The sequence below is a fragment of the Scyliorhinus torazame genome, chromosome 15 (genome assembly GCF_047496885.1).
Source record: "Scyliorhinus torazame isolate Kashiwa2021f chromosome 15, sScyTor2.1, whole genome shotgun sequence".
Taxonomy (NCBI): domain Eukaryota; kingdom Metazoa; phylum Chordata; class Chondrichthyes; order Carcharhiniformes; family Scyliorhinidae; genus Scyliorhinus; species Scyliorhinus torazame.
This window is the reverse complement of record NC_092721.1, coordinates 119,212,800-119,226,053: the sequence shown is the minus strand read 5'-3', so window position 1 is coordinate 119,226,053 and position 13,254 is coordinate 119,212,800. Positions and strand designations below refer to the sequence as shown.

General features: G+C 44.4%; 2 protein-coding genes across 3 annotated transcripts in view; one reads left to right on the top strand and one right to left on the bottom strand.

Annotated features, from left to right (window-relative positions):
- Nucleotides 1-13,254, top strand: part of mfsd9 (major facilitator superfamily domain containing 9) — a 71,435-nt gene that overhangs the window by 12,028 nt on the left and 46,153 nt on the right. Inside the window, exons 2-3 of one of the 2 annotated variants that reach the window (XM_072476636.1) lie at nucleotides 3,245-3,332; nucleotides 10,010-10,053. The exons of the other annotated variant lie outside the window; for it this stretch is intronic. Coding sequence (XP_072332737.1) covers nucleotides 3,245-3,332; nucleotides 10,010-10,053 — 132 coding nt within the window. The remainder of the gene's footprint in view (nucleotides 1-3,244; nucleotides 3,333-10,009; nucleotides 10,054-13,254) is intronic. 2 annotated transcript variants of the gene reach the window in all.
- The window catches only part of tmem182a (transmembrane protein 182a), a 151,158-nt gene that overhangs the window by 135,250 nt on the left and 2,654 nt on the right, over nucleotides 1-13,254 (bottom strand). The gene's annotated exons all lie outside the window — the stretch shown is intronic.

Genomic DNA, 13,254 nt, shown 5'->3' with positions numbered 1-13,254 from the left:
AGCGTCTTGGATCGCGAGGTTCGTGACACAATACCCCGTGATTTGGACCGAATGAGACCCAGATGCGAGGACGATAGTTTGGGAGGCGGGATAGGTGCGCAGGGAGCAGCGTCTTACCGTGTCTGGATGGATAAAACTCTCCATGCTCCCGGAGTCAAAAAGGCAGTAGGTGTCGCGGCCGTTGATTTGAACCTGCATCATTGAGTTTTGCAGGTGCTTCGGCCGAGATTGATCGAGCATCATCGCTCCTAGTTGTGGGCAGTCAGAGAGTCCTCGGTTGAATCGGACTCGCAAAATGGCCGCTGCCGTCGGTCGCACGTTTTGAGTTTTGAAGATGGCCACCGCCAAGCTGGCCGCACCCATGACTCACACGAGGCCGACGCCGCGCGGCCGCGTTGCGTGGCCTGTGGTCCCGGGAGTTCGATTTCTGGGCCCGATGAGACTTTTGTTTCTGGCCTTTGGGCACAGCCAGGCAGACCTTCGCGAAGTGCCCCTTCTTTCCGCATTCGCCGCAGATAGGAGCAGGCCGGGCAACGCTGGCGTGTGTGCTGGCCTTGCCCACAGAAATAGCATTGGGGGCCCCCGGTGTGAGCGGGTCTCCGTGCGGCGCAGGCCTCAAGCGTAGCCGAGTCTGGAGGGGATCGAGAGAGGTTCGCAAGGTCCGCGGAGTACGTGCGAGATTATGGTGGGCCGCTTCCAGGGAAGAGGTGAGCGTTACCATGCCTTGGAGGTCCTTCGCCCCGTCTTCTCGGAGCCGCTGCCGGATGTACGTGGATCGGATACCAGACACGAAAGCATCACGAATATGTAAGTTCATGTGGACTTCTGCCGTCACCTCTTTATGGTCGCAGTTCCTGGTGAGCGCGGTGAGTCTCTCCAAGTATTCATCTAGCATTTCCCCGGAACGCTGGCGGCAGGTGGAGAGCAAGTGTCTGGCGTGTACCTCGTTTATCGGCTTTACGAAGCGCTTCTGTAGCATTTTGACCGCCGTTTCATACGTCGTAGCTTTCTTGCGAGGTCCGTCTACTTCAGTCTCTAAGGAATTCAGATAGGCCTCAAAGCACCGGAGCCAGTATTTAAAAATTTCAGTATTTAAAAATGACCGAGCGTCCAAATTGAGCTTCTCCGGCGTTAGACCGCTGTCCATCTTGATGTAGTCTGGTTATTAAATTGAGATACCCTCAATTACGACTCAGGAGAGGAGTTCGATATTACAAAGGCTTTAATAACCAGAAAACCAGACAGCTGCCGAGAAGTGTGCTCACTGCACGCTGCCTACTGAACGTAACCTTATATACAGCTTCCTGGGGGCGGAGCCAGAGGCGGTGTCTCCCAGGGTTCTAAACCCGGTTTTAAAGGGGCCTACGCATTTAGGGTACATATGTATACAGATATCATTCACCACAGGTAGGTACACAATGCAGGCTAACAGTTACAGAAAGGCAATTGTGTATTGTACTTTACTACCCAGTAATTTTTAAAGAAATGTATTTGTGCGAAGTGATTCACTGATATTGTTCTTTTTTTAGTATTGCTTATGCCAATTTATGAAGTTATAATCTGTTCATACTTTGTTCAATGTAACAAAAATTCAAATAGGTGTTCAAAAAAATTAGCAAGTCAGAAGTGAGGAAGGAAGTCATAAACCATTTTCATCCGAAGGATAGAAAATGTTATGACACTGAGGAAAGCGATTAGATATTATGACCCTGATATTAACTTTAAGATGTGTTGGGAACCGTGTGTCCAATTTCACACAGGAAATCTGACATTTTAATCCAAGCACCTTATTATCATTTTACTTCTGCGTTTGGCATTGATTGCATGGCAGTGGGTGTCATGTGGATCCATATAATCCGAGTTCAACTCCGGTATTTAAAGGCCAAATCCAAAAATGGAATTTGGGAGGAGTTGGGAGATTTGGAATGGAGATAGCAATCATGAAAATTGACTTTGGACACTCAAAAGGACAGCAGCCTGCTTTAATGATCTATATGAAGCTGGTCTCCACAATTCATCTGGGATTATGTGGATTTCCACATATGTATAATTTGAACCTGTGAGAAGTCACCCTGATCTAGTTGGTGCCAGTTAATTCTGACTGGCATCTAAGTTAGCTTAATTGCCAGCTCTGGCAAACATTCTATCAGTGTGCCCAATCAACTTGGAGATTCTGGATGTGTCTTGGAAGGATCCAAAGGAGAAGGTATTGAGAGTGGTGGTCACTTTCACAACTGTGGCCATTTGGTCTAAGAGGGTGGCAGGTCTGCTACATCATCTGATTCTACAACCCAAGTCACTGGAGAGACTGTTGTTCTGAGAAGTCAAGTAAGCTGAGCCTCTGCTTAAGTCTCCTGTTTCATGGATATCACCCCCTGTGAGCTCAATCACTCTCTGCTACTTCCCTCTCCATTTACCACTTGCAGGTCTCCCCACACAGGCTATTTAGCTGCAGTTGATAATCAGCTTGCTCCTTACCTATGGTCCATCTAAGACAGCCAAGGTGCCATCCATTCAGATCTAAGTCTCGAAACCTCTTTTGTGTAGAATCTAATCTTTCACCACAAACACTCTGAACAAACCCTTTCCCAGTGGGAGGTTTTAAAAAAAAGCAGCTGTGGGGGTTGAGTATTTATTCGAGTATTTGCTTGATTTTTATTGCAGTAGAATGCCCATTTTGGTTCCAGTGGGAGACCTATAGATTTTATTAAAATTAAATGTAGGTTGAAGTGTCATTCCAGTGAAATGATTGGCATTTTTAGCTTGGTGTCCTGATGCTGCAGGCAGGGTTGGACGCAACCTGCAGGACACAGCCAAGTTAACCTTACTTTGACCGCCCCTTCCACAGTTTAGCTCATGTACTGTTTCACACTTCCCCATTATAAGTAAGTTCAAGGGATAATTAGATGTTGAACAAGAAAGGATTAAGAGATAGGTTTGACCATATTAAAAATAATCAATTTTGCCTTTTGTCTTTTCCTGTCTGTGGTTGGATGTGCAGAATCACAGTATTCCATATGATTTCTGTACATATTTGCTGGTTTTGGATAAGTGCTTCTCCAGTGGTTTTGACTGAAGTACGATTTTTATGGATGGGCGAGGAAGCAGACCCTTTGCTGCATTGCCTAAGAACTGGTCTAAGTGATATTGAAGCCACATTTTATACAATCCGTGTTGACTATGTTTGTATTTATCAAAATACCTTTTCGCGATTTTATTTATTTTGTGTGTGTGTGTTTATTAGGACTTGTTTGCTGTGAGTATGGTCGTTCCTTTATTAAGTCGACACATCCGGCTTCTTGGAGGAAGCGCAACAGTAGCAGGACTAGTAGGTTAGTGTGTTCCATTCCATTCCAAGAGGGCTCACATATGTAAAGTGTTTGCTGGATCATTGTTACTTTGAACTGCCTGTCTCGCTGTGTTAACTGATTAGCTCTTGCATTGGTGAAGAGGGCATTGTAATTATCTCAGAATTCCAGGTAAAAAGGAACAGAAATTGGCCTTGCCTCTTCCTACTGTTCAGTGCTTTTGTATGTGTAAGTGGGTTACTTATCAGAGAACAGCACTTGAGCTTATTGCTACATCCTTCAAATTCGAATGAAAATCGCTTATTGTCACAAGTAGGCTTCAAATGAAGTTACTGTGAAAAGCCCCTAGTCGCCACATTCCGGCGCCTGTTCGGGGAGGCTGGTACGGGAATTGAACCGTGCTGTAAATGGACTGCCAATACTCATTTTTGAGGCTTAAGTATAAATTTCAGTGAGGGACACAGGAACTGTGCTCAGCTGTGGAACTATATAGCAGATATGTAACTATATTCACCTGAGGAAGGAGCAGCGCTCCGAAAGCTAGTGACATCGAAACAAACCTGTTGGACTTTAACCTGGTGTTGTAAGACTTCGTACTATATAGCAGTATGCCACCCTGAGAAAAAGAAATAAGAAGCAAAAATTGGCAAAGAAAACTATTAAAAATTGAACTGAATAGACCAACTGGCTTTAAAAGTAATTTAATTCACCGTCACTATTTGAGTACCTCGTGTGTATGTTTAAATGTTTGGAGAAGGGTACAGTTACAGATAAGTAACTTGATTACTGCCCCCTATTCACATTGTCTTAGTAGGCCTAAGTTCAAGTAGTCTTTTTCAGTGACTTCCTATTTTGCTGCTCCTGAGTGTTCCATGGCAATTGAGGTGGGTGGGCTGTAATTGACCTCTGCTGCCAAATTTTTGATTTTAGTTCTGCAGCATTAGTGAGTGCAGCTTTAATCTGGGAACTTTTAATATTTCTCTCTTTGGGGGAAGAGCATCTCAATTTCCTGTTCTCAGTGAGGTAAGATTCCAATTGTCTGGTTAGTTTCTTTATTCTTCCGAACAATTCACACTTTACCACTGAACCAGATGCCGCACTATTGATGCCGTGCTGGTGGGAGGCATTTTTTCAGTTGTCCGTGTGAGGTTTTGAATGATGTAGATTTGGTGCCCATTGGGACTGCATGGAAAATCCTTTTTCCTTGGGACTTCCTTTTTTGAAGGAATTTGTAACATCCTTCATTTATGTATTTGTTTTATCATTGATGTATGTCAAATGAAGAACACCACAGACTATTTGGTCCTAATTTCTTTCATCCCATCGAAATCAAAGAGTATCTGTCTTTTTTTAAAATAAATTTAAAGTACCCTGTTATTTTTTTCCCCATTAAGGGGCAATTTAGCGTGGCCAATCCACCTACCCTGCACATCTTTGGGTTGTGGGGATGAGACCCTGCCGGCACGGGGGGGGGGGGGAATGTGTAAACTCCACACAGACAGTGAACTGAGGCCGGGATCGAACCTGGGTCCTCGGTGCCGTGAGGCAGTAGAGCTAACCACTGTGCCACCGTGCCGCCCTGAATCTGTCTTTTTTTCAGATTAACATGAAAGAGAGCGTACCCAGGCCGACTCCCCCACCTATCTTCATAACCCCACCCAACCTACACATCTTTTGGCACTAAGGGGCAATTTAGCACGGCCAATCCACCTAACTTGCCTGCACACCTTTGGACTGTGGCAGGAAACCGAGCACCTGGAGGAAACCCACAAAGTCACAGGTAGAATGTGCAAACTTCACACAAACAGTTACCCAAACCCGGAATTGGACCCGGTCCCTGACACTGTGAGGCAGCAGTGCTAACCAGTGTGCCACCGTGCTGTACATATAAGTTATAATCATGGAATTGATTAGTTTTAAGGTATGATTTTGAGGAGAACAAAGAGGGATAAATTTTAACCCCCAAAAATGGGAAGTTAAAATAATAGATTTTGTGCAGTTCTCCCAGGGAGCTGCATTTGGATGCTTGAGGGTAACCGACTTAATTAGACACGAGGAGAATGTGCCAATCTGAAGAGAGGCAAGAATGCCTAGATGGAACGGGTAAATGTTTATGGGGCAGGAGTCCTTCCCCGGGCCCTGAATCTATGCTGTAAACCCTCGTTTGATCCATGGTTCCCTGAATCAGTCAGCCCCGATCGCCCTATGTTCTAACTGATATCTGACCTCCATTAACCCACCTGACCTTGAATATTCTACTGTGCATATTCCACTTACCTCCCAATCTTTCAATTCAGCCAGCTATGGTTGGGGAACCAATCCAAGAAAATTAAGTCAGATTTCGCTACCAAATGCGACAGGACCTCAACCACCTCCTTCCCTCCTCTCCCAGGTCAATGATGAGGACTGTAAACTAGTTAAAGAGGCCAAGAGCTCGGGAGAGCTCAGTAAAGTTTCCATAATAAGTAATAGAACAGAGTATAGAAAGCGGCAGGAATCTAACTTCAGGCACAGCAGATAAGGGGACAACTGTGAGAAGGGGGTCGGTCAACTTGGGATTGAGGATGTTGTACCGAAATGCGTGCAGTATACGAAACAAGGTAAATGAGCTTGTAGCGCACATTGAAATTGGCGGGTACGATGCTGTGGGCATCACAGTGATGTGGCTGCAAGGGGATCAGGGCTGGGATCTAAATATCCAAGGATATGTGTCCTATTGAAAGGAAAGGCAGATGAGAAGAGGAGCGGGGTTGCCTTGTTAGTAAGAAATGAAATTAAATCGATAGCAAGAAACGATATAAGGTCGGTAAGCGTAGACTCTGTGGGTAAAGTTGAGGAATTGCAAAGTAAAAAAGACCCCAATGGGAGTTATGTACAGGCCCCTCAGCAGTAGTCAGGATGTGCGGCAGAAAATAAATCTGGAGATCGAAAAGGCATATAAGAAAGGCAATATTACAATAACCATGGGGGACTTCAATATGCAGGGGACTGGGAAAATCAGGTTGGTAGTGGATCCCAAGAAAAGGAATTTGAGGAATGTCTAAGATGTTTTTTTGGAGCAGCTTGTAACAGAGCCTAGTAGGGAACAGGCATTTCTGGATTTGGTGATGTGTAATATGGCAGACTTGATTAGAGAACTTAAAGTGAAGGAACCCTTATGCGGCAGTGACTACAATATGATAGAATTCGCCCTGCAATCTGAGAGGAAAATTGGAATCAGATGTAAAGGTATTACAATTGAATAAAGGTAACTACAAGGACATGAGGGAGGAGCTGGCCAGAGTTGATTGGAAGTGGAGCCTAGCAGGGAAGATGGTGGAACAGCAATGGCAGGAGTTTTGGATTGGATTTGGGTTTATTGTCACATGTACCGAGGTACATTGAAAAGTATTGTTTTCCATATAGTCCAGACAGATCGTTCCATACATGAAAGAAACATAGGACATACGATAGATGCATGATGTAAATGCATAGACGCAGACATCAGGTGAAGCACACGGAGTATAGTACTATTCAGTAGAGAAGATGCTTGCAGAGATCAGTTTAGTCCAGTGTTTTTCAACCTTTTTTTCCGGGGACCCATTTTTACCAACCGGCCAACCATCGGGACCCAACCCGGCCGACCTTCGCGGCCCACGCCGGCCGACCTGCACGACCCACCATTTTCTCTGACCTTGTTTGTTGCTGACAAAAATGGAGGAAATGGTTTTGGGTCCCTTTGGCCCCAATGGTCCCTTGGTTCCTTTGGCCCCCCGGACTTGATAAAAAAAGGCTGTGACCATATTTTAAAAATGCAACCGCACTGTGCATGCGTGCCCGATCATCGGTGCGCATGCGCATAGTTTTGCAAATGTTTTTAATCTGTTCCTGGCCATTTTGAAGACCGCTTCCAGCCGGCATTATTAAAAGCCAGCTGCTGCGGCTGTAGCGCGTGGATTTGCGCGATTGGAGCGCAACCCTCGCTCTGCGACCCTCCCAACATCTGCCCGCGACCCACCCGCGGGTTGCGCCCCCGTGTTTGACAATGCCTGGTTTAGTCCATAAGAGGGTCATTCAGGAGTCTGGTACAGTGGGGAAGAAGCTGTTTTTGAGTCTGTTAGTGTGTGTTCTCTGACTTTTGCATCTCCTGCCTGATGTAAAGGTTGGAAGAGAGAATAATCTGGGTGAGAAAGGTCTTTGATTATGCTGCCTGCTTTCCCAAGGCAGCGGGAGGTGTAGACAGAGTCAATGGATGGAAGGCAGATACATGTGATGGACTGCGCTGTGTTCATGACTCTGTAGTTTCTTACGGTCCTGGACCGAGCAGTTGCCATACCAGGTTGTGATGCAGCCAGGTATGATGCTTTGTATGGTGCATCTGTAATAATTGCTAAGCGTCAATGTGGACATGCCTATTTCCTTAGTTTCCTGAGGAAGTTTAGGCGCTGTTGTGCTTTCTTGGTCGTAGCATTGACGTGGGGGTGGTCCAGGACAGATTGTTGGTGATGTACACACCTAGGAATTTGGCAGTACACTCTTGAGGTTGGCCTGGTTGAAGTCCCCGGCCACGATGAATAGTGTCTCTGGGTAGGGTGTACAATTCATCAAGCGATTTTTGGGGTTTATTCAGGAGGCTCAACAGAAATTCATCCCAAGAAAGAGGAAACATGCTGAGGCGAGGACAAGGCAACCAAGGGAAATCAGGGTTAGCATAAAAGAAAAAGAAAAAGCATACAGTACGGCGAGAATTAGTGGGAAGCCAGATGATTGGGAAGCCTTTAAAGTGAGCAAACAGCAACTAAAAAAGCAGTAAGGGTGGGTGAAGATAAAATATGAGTGTAAGCTAGCTAATAATTTAAAAGAAGACTGCAAGAGATTTTTTCGATATATAAAAGCAATAATGGACATTGGACCACTGGAAAATGAGGATAGAAAAATAGTAATGGGGATCAAAGAAATGGCAGAGGAACTGAATAGGTATTTTGCATCAGCCTTCACAGTGGAAGACACCAGTGGCGTACCAGGGGGCAGAGGTGAGTGTAGTGGCCATCACTCAGGAGAAGGTGCTGGGGAAGCTGAAAGGCTGAAAGTGGATAAATCACCCGGACCGGTTGGACTACACCCCCAGGGTTTGAAGAAGATCTTTGTTTAATTTAAATGCTGGTTATGGCCAGCATTTATTGCCCATCACTAATTGCCCTTAGGGACGTAGGAGTCCTAGCTCAGAATTCTCTTAAGGTTAACATGCAGGTTCAATTAGGAAGGCAAATGCAATGTTAGCATTCATTTGTAGAATACAATAGGGTTGTACTGCCAAGGCTGTATAAGGCTCTGGTCAGACCCCATTTAGAATAATGTGAGCAGTTTTGGGCTCCGTATCTAAGGAAGGGTGTGTTGGCCTTGGAGGGGTCCAGAGGAGGTTCACAAGAATAATCCCAGAATGAAGAGTGGTTGACGATTCTGGGTCTGTACACGACAGAGGTTAGAAGGATGAGGGGGGATCTCATTGAAACTTACAGAATCCTGAGAGTCCTGGAAAAAGCAAACGTGGAGAGGATATTTCCACTGGGAGGAGAGACTAGAAGCCAAGGGCAGAGCCTCAGACTAAGGGAGATGAGGAGGAATGTGTTGATGGAATTTTGGCAGTACTCTTGAGGTTGGCCTGGTTGAAGTCCCCGGCCACGATGAATAGTGTCTCTGGGTAGGGTGTACAATTCATCAAGCGATTTTTGGGGTTTATTCAGGAGGCTCAACAGAAATTCATCCCAAGAAAGAGGAAACATGCTGAGGCGAGGACAAGGCAACCAAGGGAAATCAGGGTTAGCATAAAAGAAAAAGAAAAAGCATACAGTGCGGCGAGAATTAGTGGGAAGCCAGATGATTGGGAAGCCTTTAAAGTGAGCAGACAGCAACTAAAAAAGCAGTAAGGGTGGGTGAAGATAAAATATGAGTGTAAGCTAGCTAATAATTTAAAAGAAGACTGCAAGAGATTTTTTCGATATATAAAAGCAATAATGGACATTGGACCACTGGAAAATGAGGATAGAAAAATAGTAATGGGGATCAAAGAAATGGCAGAGGAACTGAATAGGTATTTTGCATCAGCCTTCACAGTGGAAGACACCAGTGGCGTACCAGGGGGCAGAGGTGAGTGTAGTGGCCATCACTCAGGAGAAGGTGCTGGGGAAGCTGAAAGGCTGAAAGTGGATAAATCACCCGGACCGGTTGGACTACACCCCCAGGGTTTGAAGAAGATCTTTGTTTAATTTAAATGCTGGTTATGGCCAGCATTTATTGCCCATCACTAATTGCCCTTAGGGACGTAGGAGTCCTAGCTCAGAATTCTCTTAAGGTTAACATGCAGGTTCAATTAGGAAGGCAAATGCAATGTTAGCCAGAGTGGGTGAATCTGTGGAACTCATTGCTGCAGAAGGCTGTGGAGGCCAAGTCACTGAGTGTCTTTAAGACCGAGATAGATACGTTCGTGATTAATAAGGGGATCAGGGGTTACGGGGGGAAGGCAGGAGAATGGAGGTGAGAAACATATCAGTCGTGATAGAATGGCGGAGCAGACCCGATGGGCCAAGTAGCCTAATTCTGCTCCTACATCTTATGGTCTTATAACTCCCTTCTTACCTCACAGTTGTTAGTGGGGTGAAAAATGTTGTTCAAGTAACAGTTGCATGATGCAATAAAATTATGTGGATGCATCTTTATTTCAGGTTCTGTGTATGGACTGCTGCAACTATTTTCTAGTACAATAATTGTAAGTATCATATCTCATTTGTATTGTAATAAGTGTTAAAGTTGTGATGAGCATTTTAGAAAATTTAAATGATCTTGGTTTCAATCTTTCAGTCAAATGCAATTTGCTACGCAAAATAAATGTCATTATTCGGTAAGTGAAATGTATTTTTCTTTCCTATGTCCCCTTCGCCTTTAGGTTGTGACAAATGTTGAAAGCCCTTCACGAAATGACCATTATTCATGTGACAGTATCAGTAGCCAGTTGAATAATCATGCCCAGTTCAATCATGACCTAATCTAGATATGTTGAGATGACTGAGTAGTGATCAGAAGTGCAACCTTGGCTGAATGATTCGGTCTTTCTTGAACCATTGGCGCACAAACCAATTGCAGCAGGTCGAATGCTTTCCTGGCTGTTGCCAGATAATCAGCACAAACTAGGGACTGAACTTCATACATTATTGCTTAGTACTGCTCTGTACCACATCACATAGTGCATTGACTGAGGCTCAGAGGAATCTCTGCGTGGAATTATTCAGCACTAATCTCTTTTTGACTTTACATATTTTCATTTGCAAGTAACAAAACATTTTGTCATCTGAGAGTACCTTTAAGAAATGGGTGTTTATAAATGGGTGTGTATATAAATATCTGTAGTGAGAGTACCTTTAAGAAATGGGTGTTTACTACTGCAGTGATGTCAGAGAGTGGGTGGAGCTGGGCTGTCTGTCAGCTTTTTACTTTCATTTTTGAGCAGGCTGCAGGGTGTGTTTTAGTTTTGTTTTCAGTTGGAGCTGAAGCCAGACCAAGCAGGTGTACTGCTGTTCTCTCTGCCATCAAAAGACTATCTCTTGATCATTTGGTGAATTCAGGATTATATATGTTCTCAGTAGTGAAGTTAAGCCTGATGTCTTTCTGTTTTGAAGGTTTTTTTAAGACTTATGGATGCTAATAGGAAAGCTTAGATCATTACTTGTGTTGCATTCTTTGGGGGTTGTATTTGAATTGATGGTTGCTAAGATGTTCACTGTATGTTTTTAAAAGTTTAACTTAAGTTCATAGAATAAACATTGTTCTAAAGTACTGTAAAGCTCTGTTTGTACCACACCTGTAGAGTGAGCTGTGTGCTTCCCATACCACAATCTAGTAAAAGTTGTGGGTCAGGTGAACTCCATGATACACTTTGGGGTTCTCTAATCCCTGGCCCATAACACATTGCTCAAAGCACCTTACTGCATTGTCAAAATACGAGTATAAATATGCAAGGTCTGTGCTATGATTTTACTTGACCACGGTCACTGTCTGAATTTTATAAGACCTCGGCACCATCCTGCTAGTAATGTGAATTTGAAACAGGAGATGCCCAACATAATTGTGTGAACACTTGTGGAAATTCCAAGTAAAATCTATTTTGGTTCTTGTTGCAGGTGTTTAACATAAGCAAACCCCTGGTAATTGCACTGCAAACCCAGCAACAAACTGTGGATCCAATTTTTCATCAGCTTCCAAGACAGTTGCCTCGATAAGGACGCAGTGTAACTTCTGGTCTCCTTGATTTAGGCTAAAACAGGACCTCTACAACAGCACCTGCACATTTTAATAACTCCACAGAACGCAATGGTTCATTTGTCATTGGGACCTCGAACATGGCCACTGTGTAAAAGCAATGACCTTGATTGAGTAGTTTAGGTGAAATTCGATTAATATTCCGGTGTTTTAAGAAATGATTTCGGGGATTTGGACAAGGTGTTGCAGAAATAAAATAGTACAGGCCATGACAAGGCAGGCTGGAATGATTATCTGGAAACAATTCATTCCATGCCCTCTCTTGTAGTTCCAGCCAGTTGATCTGTTATGTTGATAGGCATCCCTGATTTAAATGAAGTTTCAGCTATGACCGATAAAACATTTCCCATCTTTGAGCCCGGATGATCCTGTCCACAAAGCCACGGCAAAGTATTTCAATTTGTGTATTTCTCACTGACCAGGTTGTGCTGTTTAAGTATCATGAGCCTGGACAGGAGTGCATGGTGCTGTTGCCTGATTAGCGGATAAATCCTAAATCTAGAGCAGGATTCTCCGGACCCCAGCCGCAGCAGGAGGCAGTGCGCCGTTCGCTGGCGGCAGGTATCTCTGTTCCCGCCACCGTCAATGGGAATTCTCATTTAAGCCACTCCACGCCGCCAGGAAACACGCGGGTGGGGGTGTGGCGCCAGCGAGACCAGAGAATCGCCAGAGAATTCCGGCCTCGATTAAAAAATAGAAAGAAAGACTTGCATTTATATTGCACCTTTCACAACCACCACATGTCTTAAAGCTCTTTACAGCCAATGAAGTATTTTTGAAGTGTAGTGTTATGACACCCTGGGCTAGTGAATGGTCAATTCCAGCCATACCTGTTCTACAATCACAATAAAAGTGAATTAATCAATAATTCTTGTAAAAATAACCAAAGTCTTTGGCCCTTGGCTACCCAATAATTACAGATAGCAGGTTTGTACATTTAAACATAATTACTGTTTATTTATAACAAGAATTATAATGGAATATGCAGTAAAGGCAGCTGGTTAACTATTAACTAATTCCTAACTCCCCTTTAACTTGCTCCCATGCACCCTCTGCATGCACAAACCAGACAGATAAACGCAGAGGGGTAGAAAGGGGTAAATATTGTAAGTGAAAGGAAAAAGAGTCTTTGTTTCAGATGGTGGTTTTCCACAGACCTTTCTTCACAATAAGATTGCAGATTAAAGTCTTTGGCTTTGCAGCCTGTAATGGTCTTCTCTGTGGATCCATTCACACAGTAGCACAGTGGTTCGCACAGTTGCTTCCCAGCGCCAGGGTCCCAGTTCGATTCCCGGCTTGGGTCACTGTCTGTCCGGAGTCTGCATGTTCTCCTGGTGTCTGCGTGGGTTTCCTCCGGGTGCTCCGGTTTCCTCCCACAAGTCCTGAAAAACATGCTGTTAGGTCATTTGGACATTCTGAATTCTCCCTCTGTGTACCTGTACAGGCGCTGGAGTGTGGCGACTAGGACCTTTTCACAGTAACATCATTACAGTGTTAATGTAAGCCTACTTGTGACAATAAAGATTATTATTGTTGTTATTCAGGTTCTCTGTAGTTTAGAAATGCAGTACGAGGGTGGCATGGTGGCACTGTGGTTAGCATTGCTGCCTCACAATGCCACAGACCCGGGTTCTATCTCAGCCCATGGTCACTG